Source organism: Rousettus aegyptiacus, unplaced genomic scaffold, assembly GCF_014176215.1.
Source record: "Rousettus aegyptiacus isolate mRouAeg1 unplaced genomic scaffold, mRouAeg1.p scaffold_m13_p_1, whole genome shotgun sequence".
Taxonomy (NCBI): domain Eukaryota; kingdom Metazoa; phylum Chordata; class Mammalia; order Chiroptera; family Pteropodidae; genus Rousettus; species Rousettus aegyptiacus.
In genome coordinates, this window is record NW_023416284.1 from 31,498,082 (window position 1) to 31,519,098 (window position 21,017).

A 21,017-nucleotide genomic window follows, 5' to 3' on the forward strand; every position below is an offset into this window, starting at 1 on the left:
GTGTCTAGGAAAAGAGACAGATAAATGTCTACTATTTCTCTTTGGGAGGCTCAAATTCTGGGAAATCATAATGAATGTATCTCATATTTAAAAAGAAACTATCATCATTTATGTGACTATAAATTATAATTTTAGTAGGACCTCATATAAAGAAATTGGTGTTAGCTGGATCTGTCCATGAATTTTTCTTAGTGCAATGGGCCTTAAGTCCAATAATTCAGATTTCTATGATGAGAAGGATAAACATTGTTGGCAGAGACAGGAATGAATATGGCATAGTTGAAAGGAGCAAAAACTCAGAGTATGGGAGAAGCTGTGTGATAGTTACTTACAACTTCAAAACTTTAAAACTATTTTATTATATCACAGTTTTTGTGGATCAGAAAATCTGACAGTGTTCAGTTAGGCAATTCTTCTGTTCCACATGATTTAGACTGAGGTCACTTGGTGTATTTTGCTGGTGGGCAGGATGGCCTGAAGGGCCCAAGGTGTTTTTCTTCACATGTCTAGCACTTTGGTAGAATAAGGTGGAAAGTTGGGATCAGCTAGGATTGTCAAATGTGTCAACATGTGGCCTTTCTGCTGTGGTGGTCTCAAAGTAGTCAGGATTCCTTTTGGCATCTCATGGCTTCCAGAAAGAGTGTTATGAAAAAAAAATGACGGCTGCTCATTTCTTAAGACAGTCTCAAAAATTATTGCAGGTTATCTTCTGCTATATTTTACTGAGTAAAGCAATCTCAAAACCCACAGTTTTAAGAGGAGGAGACATAGACTCTTTTTCTTCATGGAGGGAGCATCAGAAAATTTGTGGCCATCTTTAATCTACCAAAAATGAATACTAAAAAAAGTAGCTGGTGTATTTGATAAATAAAGGATGTTATTCGGCAATAGTTGTCCACATCCCACCTCTCGATAATAGAAGTATTTTCCATTCCTTTGTTAGTTGTATACAGAGTGCATACTATGTTCATGGGACTTTATATGTATTGGGGATAATAAAGAGATTTAAAAAGGGAAATAAAATAAGACTCTGTTGTGCATAACTTAAAAATTAGTAGGCCATAAGATATAACACAGGAATTAAAAATATCTAGTAGTAATATATGCTATGAAGACAGGTTTATGTATGATTAGGAACAATGTTAAATGAGTGGTCACAAAAATTTTTTTTAATAGTTGGCATTTAAGCTAAGACCTGAGAGATAGGGAAGCAGTGATTGGAGTGTCCGACATAGGAAAGCTGCTGTCAGAGCAAAGATACCCCTGAAGTTACTGATTCGTAAAAGACTTGGCATCAAGAATAAGAACGTATGCAAAAGTGTCCAGAGCAGAGAGATGTAGGTGATGCATTCTTCTGTGGTCTTCAGACTAAATCCTTGGTCTCCAACTTCCTCCACAGAGCTCACTGTGAGCAGTTCCAGAAGCCACCAGGTGGTCACAGTAGGTGAACGTGCTGATCTCAGTTGCCAGCTGTCCCCACCACAGAGTGCAGAACACATGAATGTCGGCTGGTATCTTGATCACTACTCCCAACTGATTTATATGCACGAGGATGGAAGAAAACTCTCTGGAAAAAGCCTTCAGAACTATATGAATCGTACAGTGTTCCTGAATAATACCCTGAGAGAGGGCAAAATGACTCTCAGAATCCACAGTATCAGTGTTTTTGATGAGGGGCAGTACCACTGTTTCTTTAAAGATGGTGACATCTATGAAGAGGCCATTGTGGATCTGAAGGTGGCAGGTAAGGACAGAGGAGCCATCTCCAGTTTTCCTTGGTAGTGCTACTCTGGATTCATAATCCAGAATTCATGAATGCTGGCCCATGAGGAAAAGATCTCAGGGCATTTGTTAAAATTTATAACTTTTAAATATAATGAAATAACATAATTTGTAGAAAAATACGTAGAATAATATAATAACCCAGATACTTGATTGACAATGTATCATATTTACTAGGATTAAGTTAAAGTTATCTTTGTGCTCTCCAGTGATGTCATTCACTTTTCATCTTTTCAAGAACTAATCATTAAATTCATATAGTCTCTTGGTTTATGAACAAGCATTCGTAAAAATAGCATTATTTTTTGTTTTTAAATTTTACACAATAGTATCATTATACATATTCTGTTGACCTGATTATACTCTTAGTATTTTATTTTTAACATTATGCTTATTCAAGTAGATACGATTCATTCTTTTTAACAGTAGTATAGTATTCCGCCCCATAAATATGACTATTGATTTATGTATTCCCATATCGATGAACATTTAGGTAGTAGACAAATTTCTGTTCCTATGTTAAACTGTAATCTGTGTGTGTGTGTGAGAGAGTTCCTTTAGGATACATAGCTAAGAGATAAGTTGCTAGGCTATTGTGACAAATATCTTCAAATTAATTTGGTAATTGCTTACCAAAATGATTAGACCAATTTATAATTGACTCAAGTCATGTAAAAACCCATAACCGCATTGAATACTTGGAATTATCATACTTTTAAACTTGAGTAATTGTGATTTTAGTATTGATTTCCCTAATTAATAGGAAATTTTCATCGTTATGCAATGGAGACTCAATTTTCCCTTTCTGCTTCCTGCTTATTATTTATTATTTTTGCCCATTTTACTACTAGGTTCTTTGATTTTTTCTTAATATATAGCAATTGCTTTTATTATTCTGCTTGTTACATTTCTGTTTTTATTTATTTGCAATAATTTTTAGTAAATGCTTTTAAAAAACACTTATAATAACTATTGTTGGACAGATATAATTTTGATATTATCAAATTTACAGTCTACCAATTATGATTTGTAATTTGTGTCACGTTTAAGAAACCCCTTCCTATCCTCATTTTATAAAGATTTTTCTTTTAAATTTTTAAAGTTCTTTTTTCACATTGAGTTCTTGATTTATATAGATTTTATTTTTGTATTTGTTGAGATGATGAGATGATAATGTCTTTTAATATTAAAAATATATTTATCGACTATTCCCAATAATTGTAAGGTACTTCTGTCATCTACCAAATCTATACCTCTACATGGGTACTTTTATGAGTTTTTAATTTGATTATTTTTATTTAAATTATTACAGGTATGTGTCATGATATCTGATAGGGCATATCTTTCAACTCTGCTATCCTTCTTCAAAACTACCTTGGCCTTTTAGTGTATAATTTGTAATTAGAAAATTAAATCCTCTTAGTAATTATGATTGAAATTGAATTGAATTTATAGACTAAAGAGATTTGTCCTGTTCCTTCATTTCATCAATTAACATTTACTCGGACTTATTTATTTTATTCCAATTTATGTCAGCTAAATTTTATATTTTTACACATAAAGATATTGCACAACTTTTGTCAAATTTCATTAGTCATTTTTTTTTTGGATTATGAATGAGGTGTGATTGTTACACATTCTAATGATTATTGATGTGCTATAGGAATGTTACTGATTTGTTTTTTGTTATTTATTTATTTATTTTTGTTTTCTTTAAATGTTATTTACTTTCTGAATATAAACACTAAGGTTCAAAACATTATAATTTAAAGACTACATGGTGAAAGGTCTCCCATATATTCCCATCTTATAGCCATGAATTTCACACAATTCACAAGCAGCTAATGTGATTAATTTCTTATATACCACCTCTTGAGAGATTTTATATTTATATAAATTTTATATTCATATAAACATACATATGTACATTCATATACAAACATGCAGAAATAGAAGTATGTATCTGTATATTATGCTTATCTATATTTTACTTTTAAATAAATGTTACCATATACATTGTTTTACAATTTGCTTTTTTTAACTTAATAACTTGAACTGGAAGAAATTTCATATCAGTATATGAATTTTTTTCTATCACTTCTGTGGTTGCAATGTTTTTCATTGTGTGGATGCTTTAGAAATTATCTTACCCGTATCCTTTTAAAGAATATGCAGCCCTGCTTTCAAGCTTTTAGTGTGCCACCAATGTTTTAATTAATAATTTAAGTAAATTACTACATATGTAATTTCACACATGTGCAAGTGTATGCCTATGAGAAAATTTTAGCATCAGATTGTCAAATCACACATCATACCTTTAGGCTTTTAATTAAACTTCATTGAATTGATAGAGCAATTCAACGAGTGGGGTTAATGCACCAGGATCTTCACTCTTTTAAGCCTCTGGGTTCCAATACTTTCTCTTATACTTCTAGAAATTCTCTAAAGGAAACTCAGGGTCATTAGATGTATTTCCTGATAAGCAAATGCTCAGAGGTAGAAATAGCTAAACCCTCACTGAATTCCAATTCTTTCCCTATAAAGGTCCTGCAATTTCTTTTTATCTTATTAAAACTTTGAGCAAATTTTAGGTGATGCATTATGTATTTCATTCACTTTTGAGTTGTCTTCAGTGGGAAGATTGCTTCAAATTAGCTCATCATCATTACTGGTAGCCAAAACTCTAAAGATATCATTTGTATTTTAAAATTTTTATTTATTTATCATTTCTATATTTATGCACTCTCAAAAAAAAAATGATGCAGGTTCTATGCTCAAAAAGTGATGATGCAAATTCAAAATAGTCAATGTAGACATGGGGACACCTGTGGAATTTAATTCTAATTTGAATTTTTAAAAATTATTTTTTCTGTATTGAGGTATACTTTACAAACAGTAGAGTACACAAATCTTAAATGCACAGATCAGTGAATTTTTACAAGGTATTGAATATTTCTAGCATCCTAGAATGGCCCATCTTTCTTCCTCCTAGTCAGTACCACTCTCCTCCTACAAAGGTAAGCATCATTCTTCTACCACAGTAGATTAGTTTTGCCTCTTCTAGAAGGTGGTATAAGTGGAATCATACATTTACATATGCAGTTGCTCACCATTATTCATTTAAGTTGTTGTAAATAGGAAAAGTTCATTTTTTTTTTTTTGCATTTTTCTGTACTATTCTATGCTGAGACTGGACATTTGCATTATTTTCAGTTTGAGACTATTACAAATAACACTACCATGAATATTCTTAAACATACTTTTTGGTAGAAATTAGTACTCATTAGTACTATCATTTCCTTGATAGTTGGTGGTATTGAGCATCTTTGGGTATATTTGTTGGTCATCTGGATTTAATATATAATATATAATACAAATATATATTATATATAATAATTTAAATAATATGTTTATATATAAATATATAAAATATAAAATATGTTATATAAAATATATATAACATATAAAATATATTATATATATCAAATATCTTTTCAAATCTTTTGCTGGTTTTAAAAACCAAGTTTATCTCTCTTATTGACAAATACTAATTTTAATGTATTTTGGACTCGACTCTTTTCTCAGTGTATTGTGTCTGTAGCTTGCTTTTTCACTATCTACATGTCTTTTGATGAATAGAGATTATTAATTTCCATAAAGTCTGATTTTTTAATCATTTCTTCTATGGTTAATATTTTCATTGTCCTTCTAGCTCGGATTCGGATTGGACTATTATCCCTGACCTAATTGTGCCTATCACTATTAAACCTAATATATATTACATTGGCCACAGAAAATGAGAGGGAATATTTACTTCTTAGTTCTTGAGTCCACATCAATGATTAATGTCATTTTTCCTCTCTCCTCCAGCTCTTGGCTTGGATATACAGATTAATGTCCAGCCTTCTAATACAAAAGAAATCATGGTGGAGTGTAATTCACAAGGATGGTACCCACAAGCCCAGATGGAGTGGAGAGACAGCGGAGGGAATGTAATTCCACCCTTATCAAAAATCTTCTCTCAGGATGAAGCTGGATTATTGCACCTAAAGACGAGCGTTCTTCTCAAAAACAACACCCGTGGTCTTGTCACTTGTGGCTTTTATAATCCAGTTACTGGTCAAGAGAAAAGGGCAGGTATTGTCCTACCAGGTGAGTGCTCATGGTTTGGTTCTATCAAGAAAGAACTCTTTTCATCAGTGTGACAAACTAAAATTAAACCTAAGTGAAACGACAAATGTGAAATTGTTTTATAAAGTATAAACTGCTATGTACTATTTAAACCTTATTAAGTGGCTGGTAATAAGGAAGACACCAGATGCTAAGGAAATTATTTTTTTAAATGGAGGATTAAAATTATTAGAGAAAGAATCCTTATTCTGTTTAGCATATTAAGCTTTCAAAAATTACATGTCATTTGAGAGCTAGGTCCACTATTTTTAGCTCTGTGAACTTGGATGTCACTTAACCTTCAAGGACATTGATTTCTCTCATTTGGAAATGGTAACATAGATGGTATTTCGAATTTGAAATAAAATATTGCAAGTGAGATAGCTTTAAAGACATAGAGCAATGTGCAGAATTAAGATTGATTTGAAAAATTATGGATGTCACAAATGGACTTCATTACTGCATTTTCTACATTAGACATGTAGAAAAGTCAGTTACTAAGGATTCAGCAACCAATAAGTGATATATTCAGGATCAGATCTCAGCTCCTCACCCATTATCCAAGGCTATTTTTCTCTGACAAGGGGTGATTGTGATCAGAGCAAGTATTTCCTGGAGCCAGTAGCCAAGTCACTACTGTTTGGTTTTAGTTGTTTAGAATAGGGTCAGGAAAGTATGCCTAGCACCAATATTGTTTACCACAAGAAGAAGATATTGATTGGTCCTAGTATTGCTTAACATAGGGACAGGGACTTATTTTGATTTCACTTCTCAACAGTGACCATTGCTGAAAAACGGGAGAGGACATCTCCTAATGGACATCATCAGCGTCCACCAGATGGTCTTTGGATGTGATCTCAGATCAATTTAGGCTTTATTGTTAGAGTACTCCTGAACAGAAAATGAAAACTGTTTAACTAGATCCAGTTCACAAAGGCTTAGTATCACAGAATGATAAAAAATATCCTTTCTCCTCAGAGTCATGGAAGAATAATTAGGAAGTTGATAACTAAATCTCAGAAGCCTTTTTCTCCTGTTCATCAAAACCCCACTTCAGATGCTTAGGTCTCTTTGTGATCCAAAACTTCGTCCTTTAGTCAACTCACAATTTCAATCTTCTGTTTCATTTCATGGGAGTCTTACTTTTGGTTTCCCTATCAATTCTACATTTCTGTTCTGAGTCATTCAGGATGCTTGGGCTGGCCAACCTAATCAATGATTTTGAAGCTAAAGTGTAAACGTAGAAACTTGGATCCCATGCCCTTTTCTTGTTGATTTTTTTAAATGTGAATGAAAGCCTTTCATAAAATGAGAAAGCAAATCCGGTCCTGGTGAGCACCAAGTAAGGGAGAAGTCTTGACAACAGAGCTGTTATTTTTACATGCTATTTTTTGTTGTTGTTCCTAGAATCCATATGTCCCTCAAAGTCTAATAGTTTGGTGCTAATGTACTGGGTTAGCGGGCTTTAATTTAGATTATTTATTAATTTAATACATTAAGGTATGTGTTTTGTGTTCTGCATATGAAAGTCACAATATATGCCGGTATTGCCTGTACGATTCTGTGGTTGTTTGTTTGACTTTCTTCAAGTTCCCTTTCTCCATTCCTTGAAAAACAACCCTGTCTCTTCACAATATTTTATACACAAGGCTTCTTAACCTCCGCTCTCTTGGTTACCAATGGTTAGTAGTAAAGACAGGGCAAATGCTGGTATTCCACTTTCCTTATTTTCTGAACTTTGAGGAGTTTGAGGAGTTTCTTACATTGCCACTCATAAATTTGTCACTTTTTATTTAAATATTTTAATCAGCATGTGGGAAGTTCTCCCTTGTGAGAAGTTTTCTGTCATATCGGGCCTAGTCCACAGGGAATTTAAACACTAAACGTTAGAAGACGTTCACAGTTTTATTATTCAAATTTTGGAGTTCATACATTTTCTTTTAAGTTCCTAAAATTTCACCAAGGGCACTTCTGATTCAGTTCCACAACCATTGGCTTCCTCAAATCCTACATATATTATGGTACACAAATCTTATAGATTTGTTCATTGGAATGTAAGAAAAGAAGTAGAAAGTTATTTCCTCATTTAACCCTATTTCATCCTTGGCCCAATAACTCCCAAATCCTCGTCTTTCCCCTAGTCCAGTTTCATTGACCAGTAGCCCTCATCTAAGCCCAGAGTACATAGTATAATGTGTGATGGGTCCATCAATTGGGATCCTGCTGCCTTAGCAGCAATATTCTGTGCCCATTGGAAGCTTGTAATCCTGCTGCCCTACTTAGCAAGTATTTCTGCTCTCTCTTTCAGACATCCTGTTTGAATCGCAGAATATAATCTTTTCTGGAACTTTATTCCCCCTGGCATATTTGAGCACTATGATTGCTTTTCTGTACTTCGGAAAGAAATGCGTTTCATCCACACAAGGTAAAGAGCTCTGAAGCCATCCCTTCTTTAGCTGATATCAAGTGCTTAGGGAAGGTTCATATGAAACTGTGTAAAACTGCATCTTGGAGCATTCCATTGCTATGCTTACCAAAGCAGGTCTTAAGTTGAGTTCGGGTTAGGCTGATGTCCTCCCTCCTGTGTGGTCCTCCAGGGCTCGGGCACTGCTGCTGTCTATTACCACCGACATCTCCTGATCCTTTCAGAGCCATCATTATTTGTTTCCCATCACTTTGAATCTCAATAATAGTAATTCTGTCCTCTTCCACAGGCAGCTGTGGATCTTAAAACCTATATCTCAAGTTGTCCTTGATAACTTGAGAAAAAGAGATATATGTGAACCAATAACCAGATTCTTAGTCTTCCTGAATCTCCTTTCAACTCCCCTTTTGCTCTTTCTATGAAGTTAACTTGAATATCCACTTTTTCTGGTTCATTAGAAGTAGAAAATTGAGCCTTAATTTCCAGGAACTGAGAACAGAGGGCAGAGAAGGCATCAGGTACATTTGAGAACGACTCCTTTTAGTAATTGACCTTATGAACTCTAGACCATGCAAGATGAGTAACAGAAGTGACAAGTTATGACATCAAATATTTTAGATTTCCTAAGAGAAAGGAACTGTCATATATTCTAGGCTCTTCTGGATGGAGAAAGAGATGAACTAGGAGATTTTGGGAAATTATTTAATCTATAGTGACATTTACACAATTCACAAGACAAATAGCCTTTTGAGAGCTATAGTGAAAATGAGATTTATCTATAGTTCATGAAAGATAAAGCTAAAAAAAGAACAGAAAATTCGACTTGCTCAGCTCTCTACCCAAATTGTGAAGACCTCTATAATTTTGAATGAATATTTGTCATGTGCCAGCAGAAGTGATACGCAATTTATAGTGAATATCTTACTACCTTATCCAAACAATCCAGTGTGGTAGGTTGTAAATATTATCATTTTTTAGATGAAGTTAAGGATCAGAGTTTTTAAGTGAGTTGCTCAAGCTCAAACAATATGAATCCAGAATTGGAAACGATTCAAATACCAAACACTTTACTCCAACGATCATGCTCTTCATGTTGTGTGGTATCAAGACCATTTTACATCCTTGCAATGATGGGAAAGTCACTAACTCATAAGACAATTTGACTTATTTCTTCAGTGAATGTATGTGCAGTATCTCCTAGTTATTAGGCACTGTTTTAGATATTGACAATGCTGTGAGGGGTGGGATTGGGGTGGAGGGCAAATGTCTTTGCCCTCATAGACCCTACTTCTAGTGCAATGTGAGAAAATTCTTCCTTTTTGGAATTTTCTTGTTGATAATTGCTGGTGTTTGTGTTAAAAAAGAAATAAACATAGTATTTGTTATTCTCCATCAGGCTTATTTCACTTAGCATAACACCCTTGAGATCCATTCATTTAGAATCTAAAAAATAAGATAAATGAACAAATAAAACAAAACAAACAAACTCATGGATACAGAGAATAAACTGATGCTTGCCAGATGGAATGGGTTAGGAGGATGGGCAAAAAGGTGAAGGGGATTAAGAAGTACAAACCGCCCATTATAAAAGAGTCATAAATTATAGTAAAGAGAATATAGTCAATTATATTGTAATAACTATATACAGTTGTAGATGGGTACTAGACTTATCATGGTGATCACCTTGTAACATAAATATCTAATTACTATATTGTACACCTGAAACTAATATAATATTGCATGTCAACTATAACTTAAAAATAAAAACAAATAAACAAAACAAACAAAAACAAAAACCATATTTCTTCTGGGATCTCTTTCCACTGTAGGCCAAGTAAGTATTTATAGTTACTTTTCCTCGCACGATATGTCTCAGAATTACCTAACAATCTCGTCATTTTTCTCTAGAAATGGGATGAATCAGTAAATGATTTTTTAACTTTAGTTTGATATAGGAAATCATAGTTTAATAAGAATTGTCCAACCTTGAAATGATCTTTCCCACACTGCAGTAAGCTCCCTATAAAATAACTATTCAGGCCAAGATTAAATGGGCGAATAGCAGGGATGCTGTAGAGAAGAGCCTGGCATTACACCTTAAGGCCCTGACATTTGTAAAGTTCTTGGCTTCCAAGGCACTTTTGTTCTCTTAGCTAACTCAGAGTTTCCCAACACTACAACGTTGTTGGTCCTTAAATTTGGACCCTTAAGCATTCACAGGGTTATAGTGACCAGAGCCCTATTCTTTCTAGATCTTATTTCCAAGCTGATCATATGCTACACTATATGGGAAAAAGTAGGAGATCGTTCTTCTTAACTGCTCTATCCTTAGCCGAATGACTATGAGCCCTGACTTTTGGCTTTATCTTCACTCACAGTTCTGCCTTTCATATCTGAGCTTTCTGACACGGGTTGAATAGCTTTCAGTACAAACAACAATGAGACCTTAAAAGAAGTTTACTGTATCCAGCATGTTTGTTGTTATTCCAATGTATTCGTAAAGTTCTGGCTTCCTAACTCTCTTTCTCTTTGACTCTTTTTCAGGTATACAGAAAAAATGGCTCAGATACCGTGAAATAGTGTTTGATTGTTTACCATTCTTCATATATGCTAGCATCTTTCCCGTCTACTGGAAGTTATTTAATAGAGGTAAATGAAACTAGAAAAATTGAGTTTCTCAGGTCGTCTCTTCTCTGGCTGGTGCCCTCTTTATTAGGAGGTGTTTAGATAGTGTGGGGAGACTTTTGTAGTAGCAATAGAGGAAGAGTAAGGATTTAGGAGATATCTCAGAGCCTTCAGATTCTGTTTCCTGAACTGTTAGAGGCCCTGAATTATAGTACTGATTGATGGCTGTGTTTCTGCCATCACTCATGCTGATAGTTGCTTATGCAACAAGAGAAAGATATATTCCTTCTGGTCTTGCAGACATTTCACCAGAAATTATCAAGTCCAGACATTCATTTACAAAACACAATGAGTGATGTCACCTATAGATTTGTTCTAAAGCCACAATTCAAAACACATTTTTGAGTTAGAGCTCTTTGAAAGATTAGTGAAATAACCTGATGCACAATTTTACTTATTGTTTTTCAGTTTCAAGGCTGTTGAAAGCTATTGTTTAACCCTCTTGACTATATATTTAGATGTTATTTAGAAGTGTAATTATACATTATCATATATCTTATGATGAGTGTATCTGAGAGTAGCAATATCTTTTACTTGTTTGCAGTCACTGGGAAGTATTTATATAGCACAATGACTAAGTTAGCAAAAGGACCACTTTGTTATTTGCTAGGACTCTTTCAAATCTAACATATATTTCTGAATTTGTCCCAAATAAAGCCCATTACATATTTGTAAAACCCAACCCTCAAATCTTAAACAAATGACCCCAAGGGACAGCCCTAATTATGATCAAGTAGAAAGTAGTAAGAAAGTATAAGAATATATAAGATGGAATTCTTTTTCCAACAGTATGGGAGGTCTGAATACCTTTAACCACTATCGACAAAAGCATTGATCTCTTTAATTATGTGTTGCAATATCTATTTATTTATATTATCTATCTATCTATCTTCTATCTATCTATCTATCTATCTATCTATCTATCTATCTATCTATCTATCTAGCTAGCTAGCTAGCTAGCTATCTATCCATCCATCCATCTATTATCTATCTATCACCTATCTATCTATCTATCGTCTATCTATCATCATCATCATCTATCATCTCTATCATCAATCTATATCTCTTTGCCAACCATTATTTTCAAGTTATTTTTGAGCTACTCAGAAGGAATGTGCTACAGGAAATTCTTCAGACCGAGCAAAATAATATCAGAAGGAAATGAGGACATTAGGAATTAAGAAAGAGTAAGAGAAATAATAAAAGTCTGGGTAAACTTATGAGAATATTCTTCTCCTCTTAAGTTCTTTAAAAGCCCCCCTTGGCTGTTTCTCTTCATGTTGTACCACCACTTGGCTCTGAACACAGGTACACAGTAAAGTGGATGTATTAGTTCAAACGGAGTACGAAAACAAAAGCCACAGATCGGGTAGCTTATAAACAACAGAAATTTATTTCTTACAGGTCTGGAGTCTGGGAAATCAAAATCAGGATGGTCACATTCTGGTGAAGGCCTTCTTCCTGGTTTACAGCTGGTACCTTCCCACTGTGTCCTTGCATGACAGAAGGGGGCTAGGGAATTCTATGTGGTCAAAAGCGCTAATCCCATTAATGAGGGCCCCAACTTCATGACCTAATCATCTCCCAGAGACTGAACTTCTTAATGCTATCACATCAGGCATAGGGATTTCAATATATACATTTGGAAGGGACACAAATACTCAGACCGTAGCTGTGGAGATAAGTAAAAAACAAAATAAAACAAAAGAAAACTTTAAAATATGTTTGATGGTTGAAAGCAAAAATCAGAATATAGTCTGATTATATTTTTAATGTTTGTAGATATAGATATAACATATAAGGTAACTACAATATAAATAGAGACAGTAAAGGGACCCATTTTCATGTCAAATGTGATTCTAAGTAGGTAGTAGAAAGCCGAAATATTTATTTTAATCCCTAGTGCAACCACTAAAACCTACCAAACAAAAACTATACAACTTGTAGTGTGAAAACACTAAAGATAAATTAAAACATAATAATAATAATAATAAAGTTTAAAGAACCCCCAAAATAGAGGAGAGGAGAAGTAGAGGAATGAGAAATAGAGAAATAATAAAATGGTAGACTTGAATCCAAAGATATCAATAATTATATTAAATCAAATGACCTAGTTTTGTCAACTTTTTATTACCTATTTGAAGCCATAGTAAGTGCATACACATTTAAAATTGATAAACTTTACCGTTGAAGAGAAACTTTAACCATTACAGTGTAGCCTTGGCACCTATTTTGTTCAATAGTAATATGGCCTCACCAGTAATCTTATGATTTGTATTTGCATTGTATATTTTTTTCTAACCTTTCATTCAATCTTATAAAACTTTTTATAGTTAAACTTTTCTCTGTGCTTATGCTTTTTTGTTCCACTTTCAAAAAGTATCTAATTAGATTTTAATTTTTTAATCTGCCTGACAATAATTGTCATTTAAATGGATTGTTTGTGCCTTTTGCTTATTGATGTTTCAAATCTCTAACATAATTTTGTGCCTATTTGACCTTCCTGTTCAATCTACATATTTTCATTTTTTCATTCTAATTTGTGTATTTTTAATAATCGCATTCTTTTTATAATTTCAATCATTCCATCAATTTTCACTTATAATTGGCATATAATTTATACAGTATTTCTATTCTTTAAATGGTTCCCTTAGAAATATACCATGTACACTTACTTTATTAAGTCTGAAGTGAATTAGAACCTTAAATACTCTCAGCAAATAAAAAAACCTTAGAGTTGTTTAATACTGTTTTGCTCCATTGAGTTACTAATTCTGGGGATTTTAATTTTATGTTATTTAAGCCTCATGGATAGCATTATTTATTTATATTTATCTATTTACTTACAATGTTTTTGATCTTTATTCGTTCTTGTATGTCAAACGTCACAAATACTAACACATTTAGTAGTCTGGTGGCCTTTACTTCACCTTTGTTTCAATGGCTACCGACTTTTAGATTGGAAGTTATTTTTTTTCCAAAGGCTACAGAATTTTCGGTTTGAAGTTATTCTTTTCCAGTGTACTGCATATATTATTTCACCATTTTGGCTTCCACTGTTGCTTTTCTATTGAGAAATCTGCTGTGAGACTGATTGCAACTCTTGACTGTGAACTCTTTTTTCTCCGGCTGATCAAAAGTTTTTATTTGCTTTTGTGCATGTGTGCACGCACACCTCAGTGTCAAATTCTTTTTATTTTTCATAATAAGGATTTGTTTGGCTCCCTGATTTTCTAGATTTGTGTCTTGTACCAAATTTCAAATATTCTCAACTCCCACTGCTTCAAATACTTGCTTTTCTACATTCTTTTATTCTTTTTCTTTTATGACTCTATAACTATCATCAGAACTTTCTACTCTATCTTATATATCTCTTAACTTTTATTAATTGTTTTCACTTTTTCTCTCCATATTTGTGCCTTCCAATTTATTATCCAATTTACTAATTACCTCCTGAAATATGACTAATTTATTGTGGAACCCATCCTTTAAATTCTTAAATTTAGATATTATGTTTCAATCCCATCAATTCTATTTACTACATTTTCAAATGTGCTATGTCTCATGTTACTTTTTATCATTTGCTGTCCTGCAGATTATTCCTACCTTATCTTTTTACATTTTTGAAATATAATATACATAGGTATGTCATAAGAGTCTGTCTCATGATTGACATACTAAATTATTTTGTATCTGTTTCTGATTTCTGCTGAATGTTGTTTTTGTAGCTCTAATTCATTTAGCAGACATTTAATAAGGGTCTACTATGTGGCAGACACATTTCCAAATACTAGGGATTCAACAGTGAACAAAAAATTAAAAGACCCTGACCTTCTGGAGGTTACATTTTAATGGCAATGTCATGCATTAATGAAATGAAAACTACTATCTTCTAACTTCTCTATTGGTCCTTCTAGGGTCTCCTCACAATGACAGCATTTTAAAGATTTAAATTTAGTAATCATAGCTTCTTTATCATCATTTGCCCATTTGTTACTTAAATGGATTGACTTTGAGCTCCTTCAATATTAAGTTCATATCCAGTGTACACTGCATATTCAAATTTTGTCTTCCCCACCGAGCTGAAATTACAAACAATTTTGTTTTATCCAGCTGTTCAAAGTTCCAATTTATTATCTCTATGACATCTCTAGAACATTTTCCCTCTATAGCTCCCAAGCAAGCGTATAAAAGCAAATGAGAGTGTAATCTCACTTACCTGTGGATAAGTAAGTAGATGTCTTGCAGTTATGTTCATGGCTCAGCCCAAATTCCAAGCACCCTCGGGCTCATTTAAACCACTAAGTCTAATCCAGTTATAAAGTTTGAAGCTGCTGTCCCAAAGTAGGCCCCCTAAAAAACCAAACAGGTAAATGAGGTCTAGAAGGCAGATTTCTGTTTTTTGTCAGTGCTTCCTTTTTTTCTTGTTAAGTGGGTTCTACATATCTGTTTCTTTTCCAGCCTCTATTTTGTCTTGTGTAAAAAACATATTGGTTTTAAATATTTTCTCTTTTTTCTAGTCTCTGTTTTAGATGACCTGTCCTCATCGTATGGTACTTGGATGTATGATATATCTGTGATCCTGAGTCTACTGATGGTGTTTTTCATTATCCTCATTTTTTGTCTGCTTTATACCCTGAAAGGTAAGCGATACAAGGACGGCGGGAGCTCTGACAGTGTTGTCTCCCATACCTCCACCAGAATCTCTTCTTTGTTTATCCTGCACTTTGAAATTTCTGTTAAGGTCAAATAAGTTCTAAAAAAAAATGATAGCTTGAGTTGTCCACATATTTTCTTCTACATCAGCAAACGGAATGGGGACATTTTAGGAATTTCCCCGTGTCTTGCTAATTTCTCATTTCACTAAATTCCCAAATCCCCTTTTACTGATAAGACAAACAAAAAACAAACAAACAAACAAACAAACACCCAAGTGCAAGAATAGGAGCTTTACCATTTACATTTAAGATTCAGTGGCACCAGAAAGACCCCGCCCGACCACGCTCAGTTAATGTTGAAAGTTTGCTACAGATCCATGAGGAAGGTTCTCTTTGACATCTTTATGAAACTCTTCCTTCAACTAAAACCTATGCTATGATAATGAAAGCACATGTACATGGAGGGCTAGCATATCATCCAAATCATGAGCAATTTCCATGTAAGAGTCACATAAAAGCAAAAAGAAAGAGCAGACTTGATAACATAAGAGCTAGAACAACCAATGTAGACGTATTTTATACCTTTCTAAATGCTGTTATTCCAGACCCATATCAATTACTCAACATTACATTTGTCTGGGGCTAATAAATAGATGTAGATGCTTTAAGGATCTGGAGGCTATATAGTGAGGAAAAATGAACACCACATCCGAGTTCCATACTTTGTCCTTTTAAACCTATGAATAAAACTTAAAGAAAAAAAATCTTACTTAGTGAAACCTTTTTCATTTTGCTTCAAGTTTGACTTTTAATTCTAAAGGCCTTTCCTACCACATGGGCCACGTATACCTATATTTAATGTCTTTCGTAAACATTTATTCCCATTCTAGGTATAGTTACTAGAAAAAGATGAAGGCATTTGGGCAGGGTTATAGAATCTGAATTTTTGCATCTTATTATTTACTATTCACTTATCACACCAACAATATTCCCAATGGAAATAATGAACACAAATATGGCTAGGGATATTGCCACTCCTTAGTATTAAGAACTTTCTCCAAAAGCGATAAACTTCAATAAGTGGATATTAGTCCCACTGCTATTTAAATTTGAGTTAAGCCTCAGATCCTGAACTAAAATGACACCAAATATCTTAGATCTGTAAGTTCGACAAAGACTTACCCTGGTGATTTTCTTTACCACTCTTGTTGCGAAGGAAGGCTAGTCCGAACAGGACTATATAGTCAGAAAAAAAAAAAATTTTTCAGGACAAGGGCAAGAAAGGCAGGACAAAATCTCCAGACCTTAAAGGGACTACCTTTATTTATTAACCCCAGAGAAGTACAATGATTGAATAATTGATTAGTGTTCGGAGTAACAGCATTCAGAAAGGTAGCCAACGGTCTGCATTGGTTGCTCTAGCTCTTATGTTATTACCTCTGCTTTTTCTTTTTGCTTATATGTGACTCTTACATGGAAATCACTCACGATTTGGATGGTATGCTAGCCTTCCCTGTACATGTGCCTTCATTACCATAGCATAAGTTCTGTCCCAATACAGGATTATATTTAGCCTCTGCTTCTTGCCAGAGATGATAATGAAGGCAGGTGTATAGGGAAAGGTAGCATATCATCCATCATCCAAATCATGAGCAATTTCCATGTAAGAGACTCATGCCAATAAAAATAGCAGAAGTAGTTGAGAAAGGTTGTGCTCCCTCCAATATTGGCTCGTTTTATTCCCTTCTTACTACTGGCTATGGGTTTTCCCTTCTGTCTGAAAAAAGATCAGGTAAATTCTAAATTGGTCATAATTCGATGGTGTCCAAGTACCCTGTAATGCTGGAAGCCCTTAAATCAGGGGTTTTCTCTTTGAGAGGGGCCAAAATGTATGCCTAGTGCTTTCTTGTTTCTATCTAAGTTAAGCAATTACAGAAGAATCAGGCTTTCTTTTCTTGGACTGAAATTGCTGAAGGAGTGAGTCATGGCTGTGACATCTGATTTAACATTCTACTTCCAGACCATATCATTTTTCTTCCTTAACAAATGTATTCCAAATATATCAATGTGGAATGAGAACTATATCTGTCTTGGGAAAGACTCTTCTTCCTTACCTAAATGATGTACTCTAAGTTTCTAGTAGGCAGCCTTCAAATTTTGTGACTTACCTGATATATAAGCCAATATCTTTGCTATATATCTCTATATCTATCTCTTCATCTACTCAAAGCTTCTCGAATGACACATGTAATTTACCTAGAAATGATTGTCAATACTGGTTTCTGCTGTAGAATTTAATTTTACAAAACACTGCAATCAAAGAGATTCTTTGATTTCCCCAATTTTGTTCTGTCTAGAAAATGTAAATTCAGATCTCGATCTTCATTGTCCTATGAATGTCAATGATTACCATCATAGCCTCTGATGTATACTCCTCCCCATATATCCTCGGTTTAATCAGGATAAATTTATATACCTTCAGTAACAACATTCAATGCTTCCTTGACAGATTTTCTACAATCACGAGCATCTGACTATTTATCTGAAACACAGGACACTTGAGGACTGTAGAACCACTTACATAAAACTTGAGGAAAAAGCATTTTGGACCAAGAGACTGTACCTTTGTGCAAAGCCAAATAATTGCCAATGTGTGAGAGCAAAATAAATTCTTTCATAGTTATTTGGTAGTCTTTGACCATATTCATTACATATGGATCTTTCATGAGAAATTTACATGAGAAATCAGCCAAGCCTAATGTAATCGCACCATAATTAAAATCTCAGGCAGGGGGAATATCTATATGTAGAAAAAGTGATAAGCTAAGAAACAAATAAACATACCACACAAAATCTAAATACTCCTTTGAAATAATTCCAATGTACTATAATCAGATATATAAATTGACTAAAATCTCTGACTTTCAAACTGAGACTGAAATTGGATATTAAAGAATAGATGTTTGATTTTCAGGACATATGCTGTGATGGTTAACTTTATGCATCAAACTGACTGGGCTAAGGCATGCTCAGATAACTGGTAAAACATTATTTCTCAGTGTTTCTGTGAGTATGTTTCTGGAAGAGATTAGCATTTGAGTCGGTAGACTGAGTAAAGCAGATGGCTCTCACCAATGTGGGCAGACATCATCCAATTCACTGAGGGTCCAAATAGTAGAAGAAGGTTGAGAAAGAAAAAATGAACTCTCCTATCTTGAGTTGGGATGTCCATATTCTTCTGCCCTTGGACAGGCAATTTACTTTGACATGAGAGTTACACCATTGGCTCTCCTGGTTCTCAGGCTTTTGAACTTGCACTGAATTACACCACCAGTTTCCTTGGTTCTCTGTTTTGAAGATGGCAGATCATGGGATTTCTTGTTCTCCAAATCATAATAAATTTGCACATATACACACACATGCACACGTGTGTGCCTGTGTGTATCCTATTGGTTCTGTTTCTCTGGAAAACTGCACGTGTGTGTGTGAATGTGTGTGTGTGTGTGTGTGTGTGTGTGTGTGTGTGTGTGTGTGTTGTGTCCTACTGGTTCTGTTTCTCTGGAAAACCCTGGCTAATCTATATGCTTAAAATTTAATGATAACATCAGTTTCAGTATCAAAGGATGGAAAAATAAACACTTGGAAAGTAATACTGTATGCCTACATTAATTCTAGTAATTATACAGAAAATATAATTGCTGCAATATAATAGTAACTGGTGTCAGCGTTTTAAATTTTAGCCATTCTGGTTGGCATGTAGTGCTATCTTACTGGGTTCTTAGTTTATATTTCAATGATGACTACATATACATTCAGTGCAAAATCAATCCAAGATACTGCGTAAGTGTCTGCATGAGACTCTAAGAGAGTGAACTGTTATACCTTAAATCTATAATGTCAGAGACAGAAAAGTTTGATGTGGACCTAACACCTTGAGGAAAGATTTTTGGAGAATGTGAGATTTATATTGGACTTTTAAGATAGTTCATGTTTTGAGTTTAGAAAAAAGAGAAAAACTAGGGAAGATACCCAATTATACTAAGGAATAGAGTTTTTATAAGAATGGCTTGTTTTTAAGCCGTCTCGTGTTTCCCTTAAATTCTTGACAATTTGAAAAGATCTCTGTGAGATCTGCATGGTTGGATAGGAACTAGAGATACACGAACATAGTTTTCAAACCAGCAGTTAAGGGAACTGTGGAGTTGGAAGTGCAGAGGTCAGCATATTCCAATATGATTAATCTTGGCATAAGAAGCAATAAGAGAACTTGCTTTTCTCTCTCTCTCTCTCTCTCTCTCTCTCTCTCTCTCTCTCTCTCTCTCTCTCTCTTTCTCTCTCTTTCTATCTTTCTCCCTCTCTCTGCATGCGCACAAAGAAGAGATCATGAGGGAGCACAGTGAGAGTGTGGTTACCTACAAGCCAAAAAGAGGGACCTCACCACAAATTGATTATGTTGGTATCCTGATCTTGAACTTTTGGCTTCCAGATAACCTCATATTCAGTTTCCCAGCTCAGTGGTTACCTTGGAAATAACAGCATTTCCGTACTAGAACTGAGAGAAAGCAGAATGGACCTCATTAGCAAAGATATATTCAGGTTGGAACCCACATGCATGAGCCAGAACCTCGCGAGGACGGGCCGATACCTATATCCATTCTTATTGCTTCTATCTCAGGATTATTGCTTCTGACCTTGTTGAGTAAGCTATATTGCAGAAGCCAGGGCAACTTCATCACAGAGTTAATATACACATTTGCTTTAGGAGTCAGAGAAGTTGAAGGAAATCTGATGGGAATTTAGAGCAATTGCCCCTCTATTTGCACATTTCCCTTGAGACCTACTCAACCTGGAAACATAAAAGAAAGGGTATTCTGGAAAGTATAGTTCAGCCTAGATAAGTTTACACATTATAAAGCTATCACAATGTCCTTAATTCAAGTTTTCCATATATGAGAAAGGAGAGAATTATAAACTAAGAGAAGAAACAGACTCAACAGTCTCACAATTGATTGAGATAGTAAAATTAGCTAATAAGTTTAAAATAACTATAATTGATTTGTTCAAGCAAATAGAGCAAGAGTTATATAACATTACCATAGAAGTGCAATCTACAATAGAAAAATATTTGGAATTCTCAGAAGGAAAAAATATAACTTCTGAAATAAAAAAAACTCATTAAAAGAGCTTAGCAGCATATTAGGCAGGAAGAACACAGAGAGACAGAGAGACTCTCTAATTATAAATATCCAAACAGAAGGACAGAAAGAAGAAGGAATAGAAAATAAAGAAAAAAAGCA

The 21,017-nt window shown here is 34.1% G+C and overlaps 1 protein-coding gene across 11 annotated transcripts in view; it reads left to right on the forward strand.

Moving 5' to 3' along the window:
- LOC107514024 (selection and upkeep of intraepithelial T-cells protein 1) overlaps window positions 1–21,017 on the forward strand; it is a 214,937-nt gene that overhangs the window by 130,475 nt on the left and 63,445 nt on the right. For 10 of the 11 annotated variants that reach the window (XR_004954919.1, XR_004954921.1, XR_004954918.1 and 7 more), the window contains 5 exons: window positions 1,400–1,744; window positions 5,653–5,934; window positions 8,261–8,377; window positions 10,922–11,026; window positions 15,583–15,705. Coding sequence is in view for 1 of the 11 variants with exons in the window: in XM_036233718.1 (XP_036089611.1) it covers window positions 1,400–1,744; window positions 5,653–5,934; window positions 8,261–8,377; window positions 10,922–11,026; window positions 15,583–15,705 (972 nt within the window). In the remaining 10 variants the exon portion in view is untranslated. The remainder of the gene's footprint in view (window positions 1–1,399; window positions 1,745–5,652; window positions 5,935–8,260; window positions 8,378–10,921; window positions 11,027–15,582; window positions 15,706–21,017) is intronic. The other variant, XR_004954924.1, reaches the window with a different exon arrangement.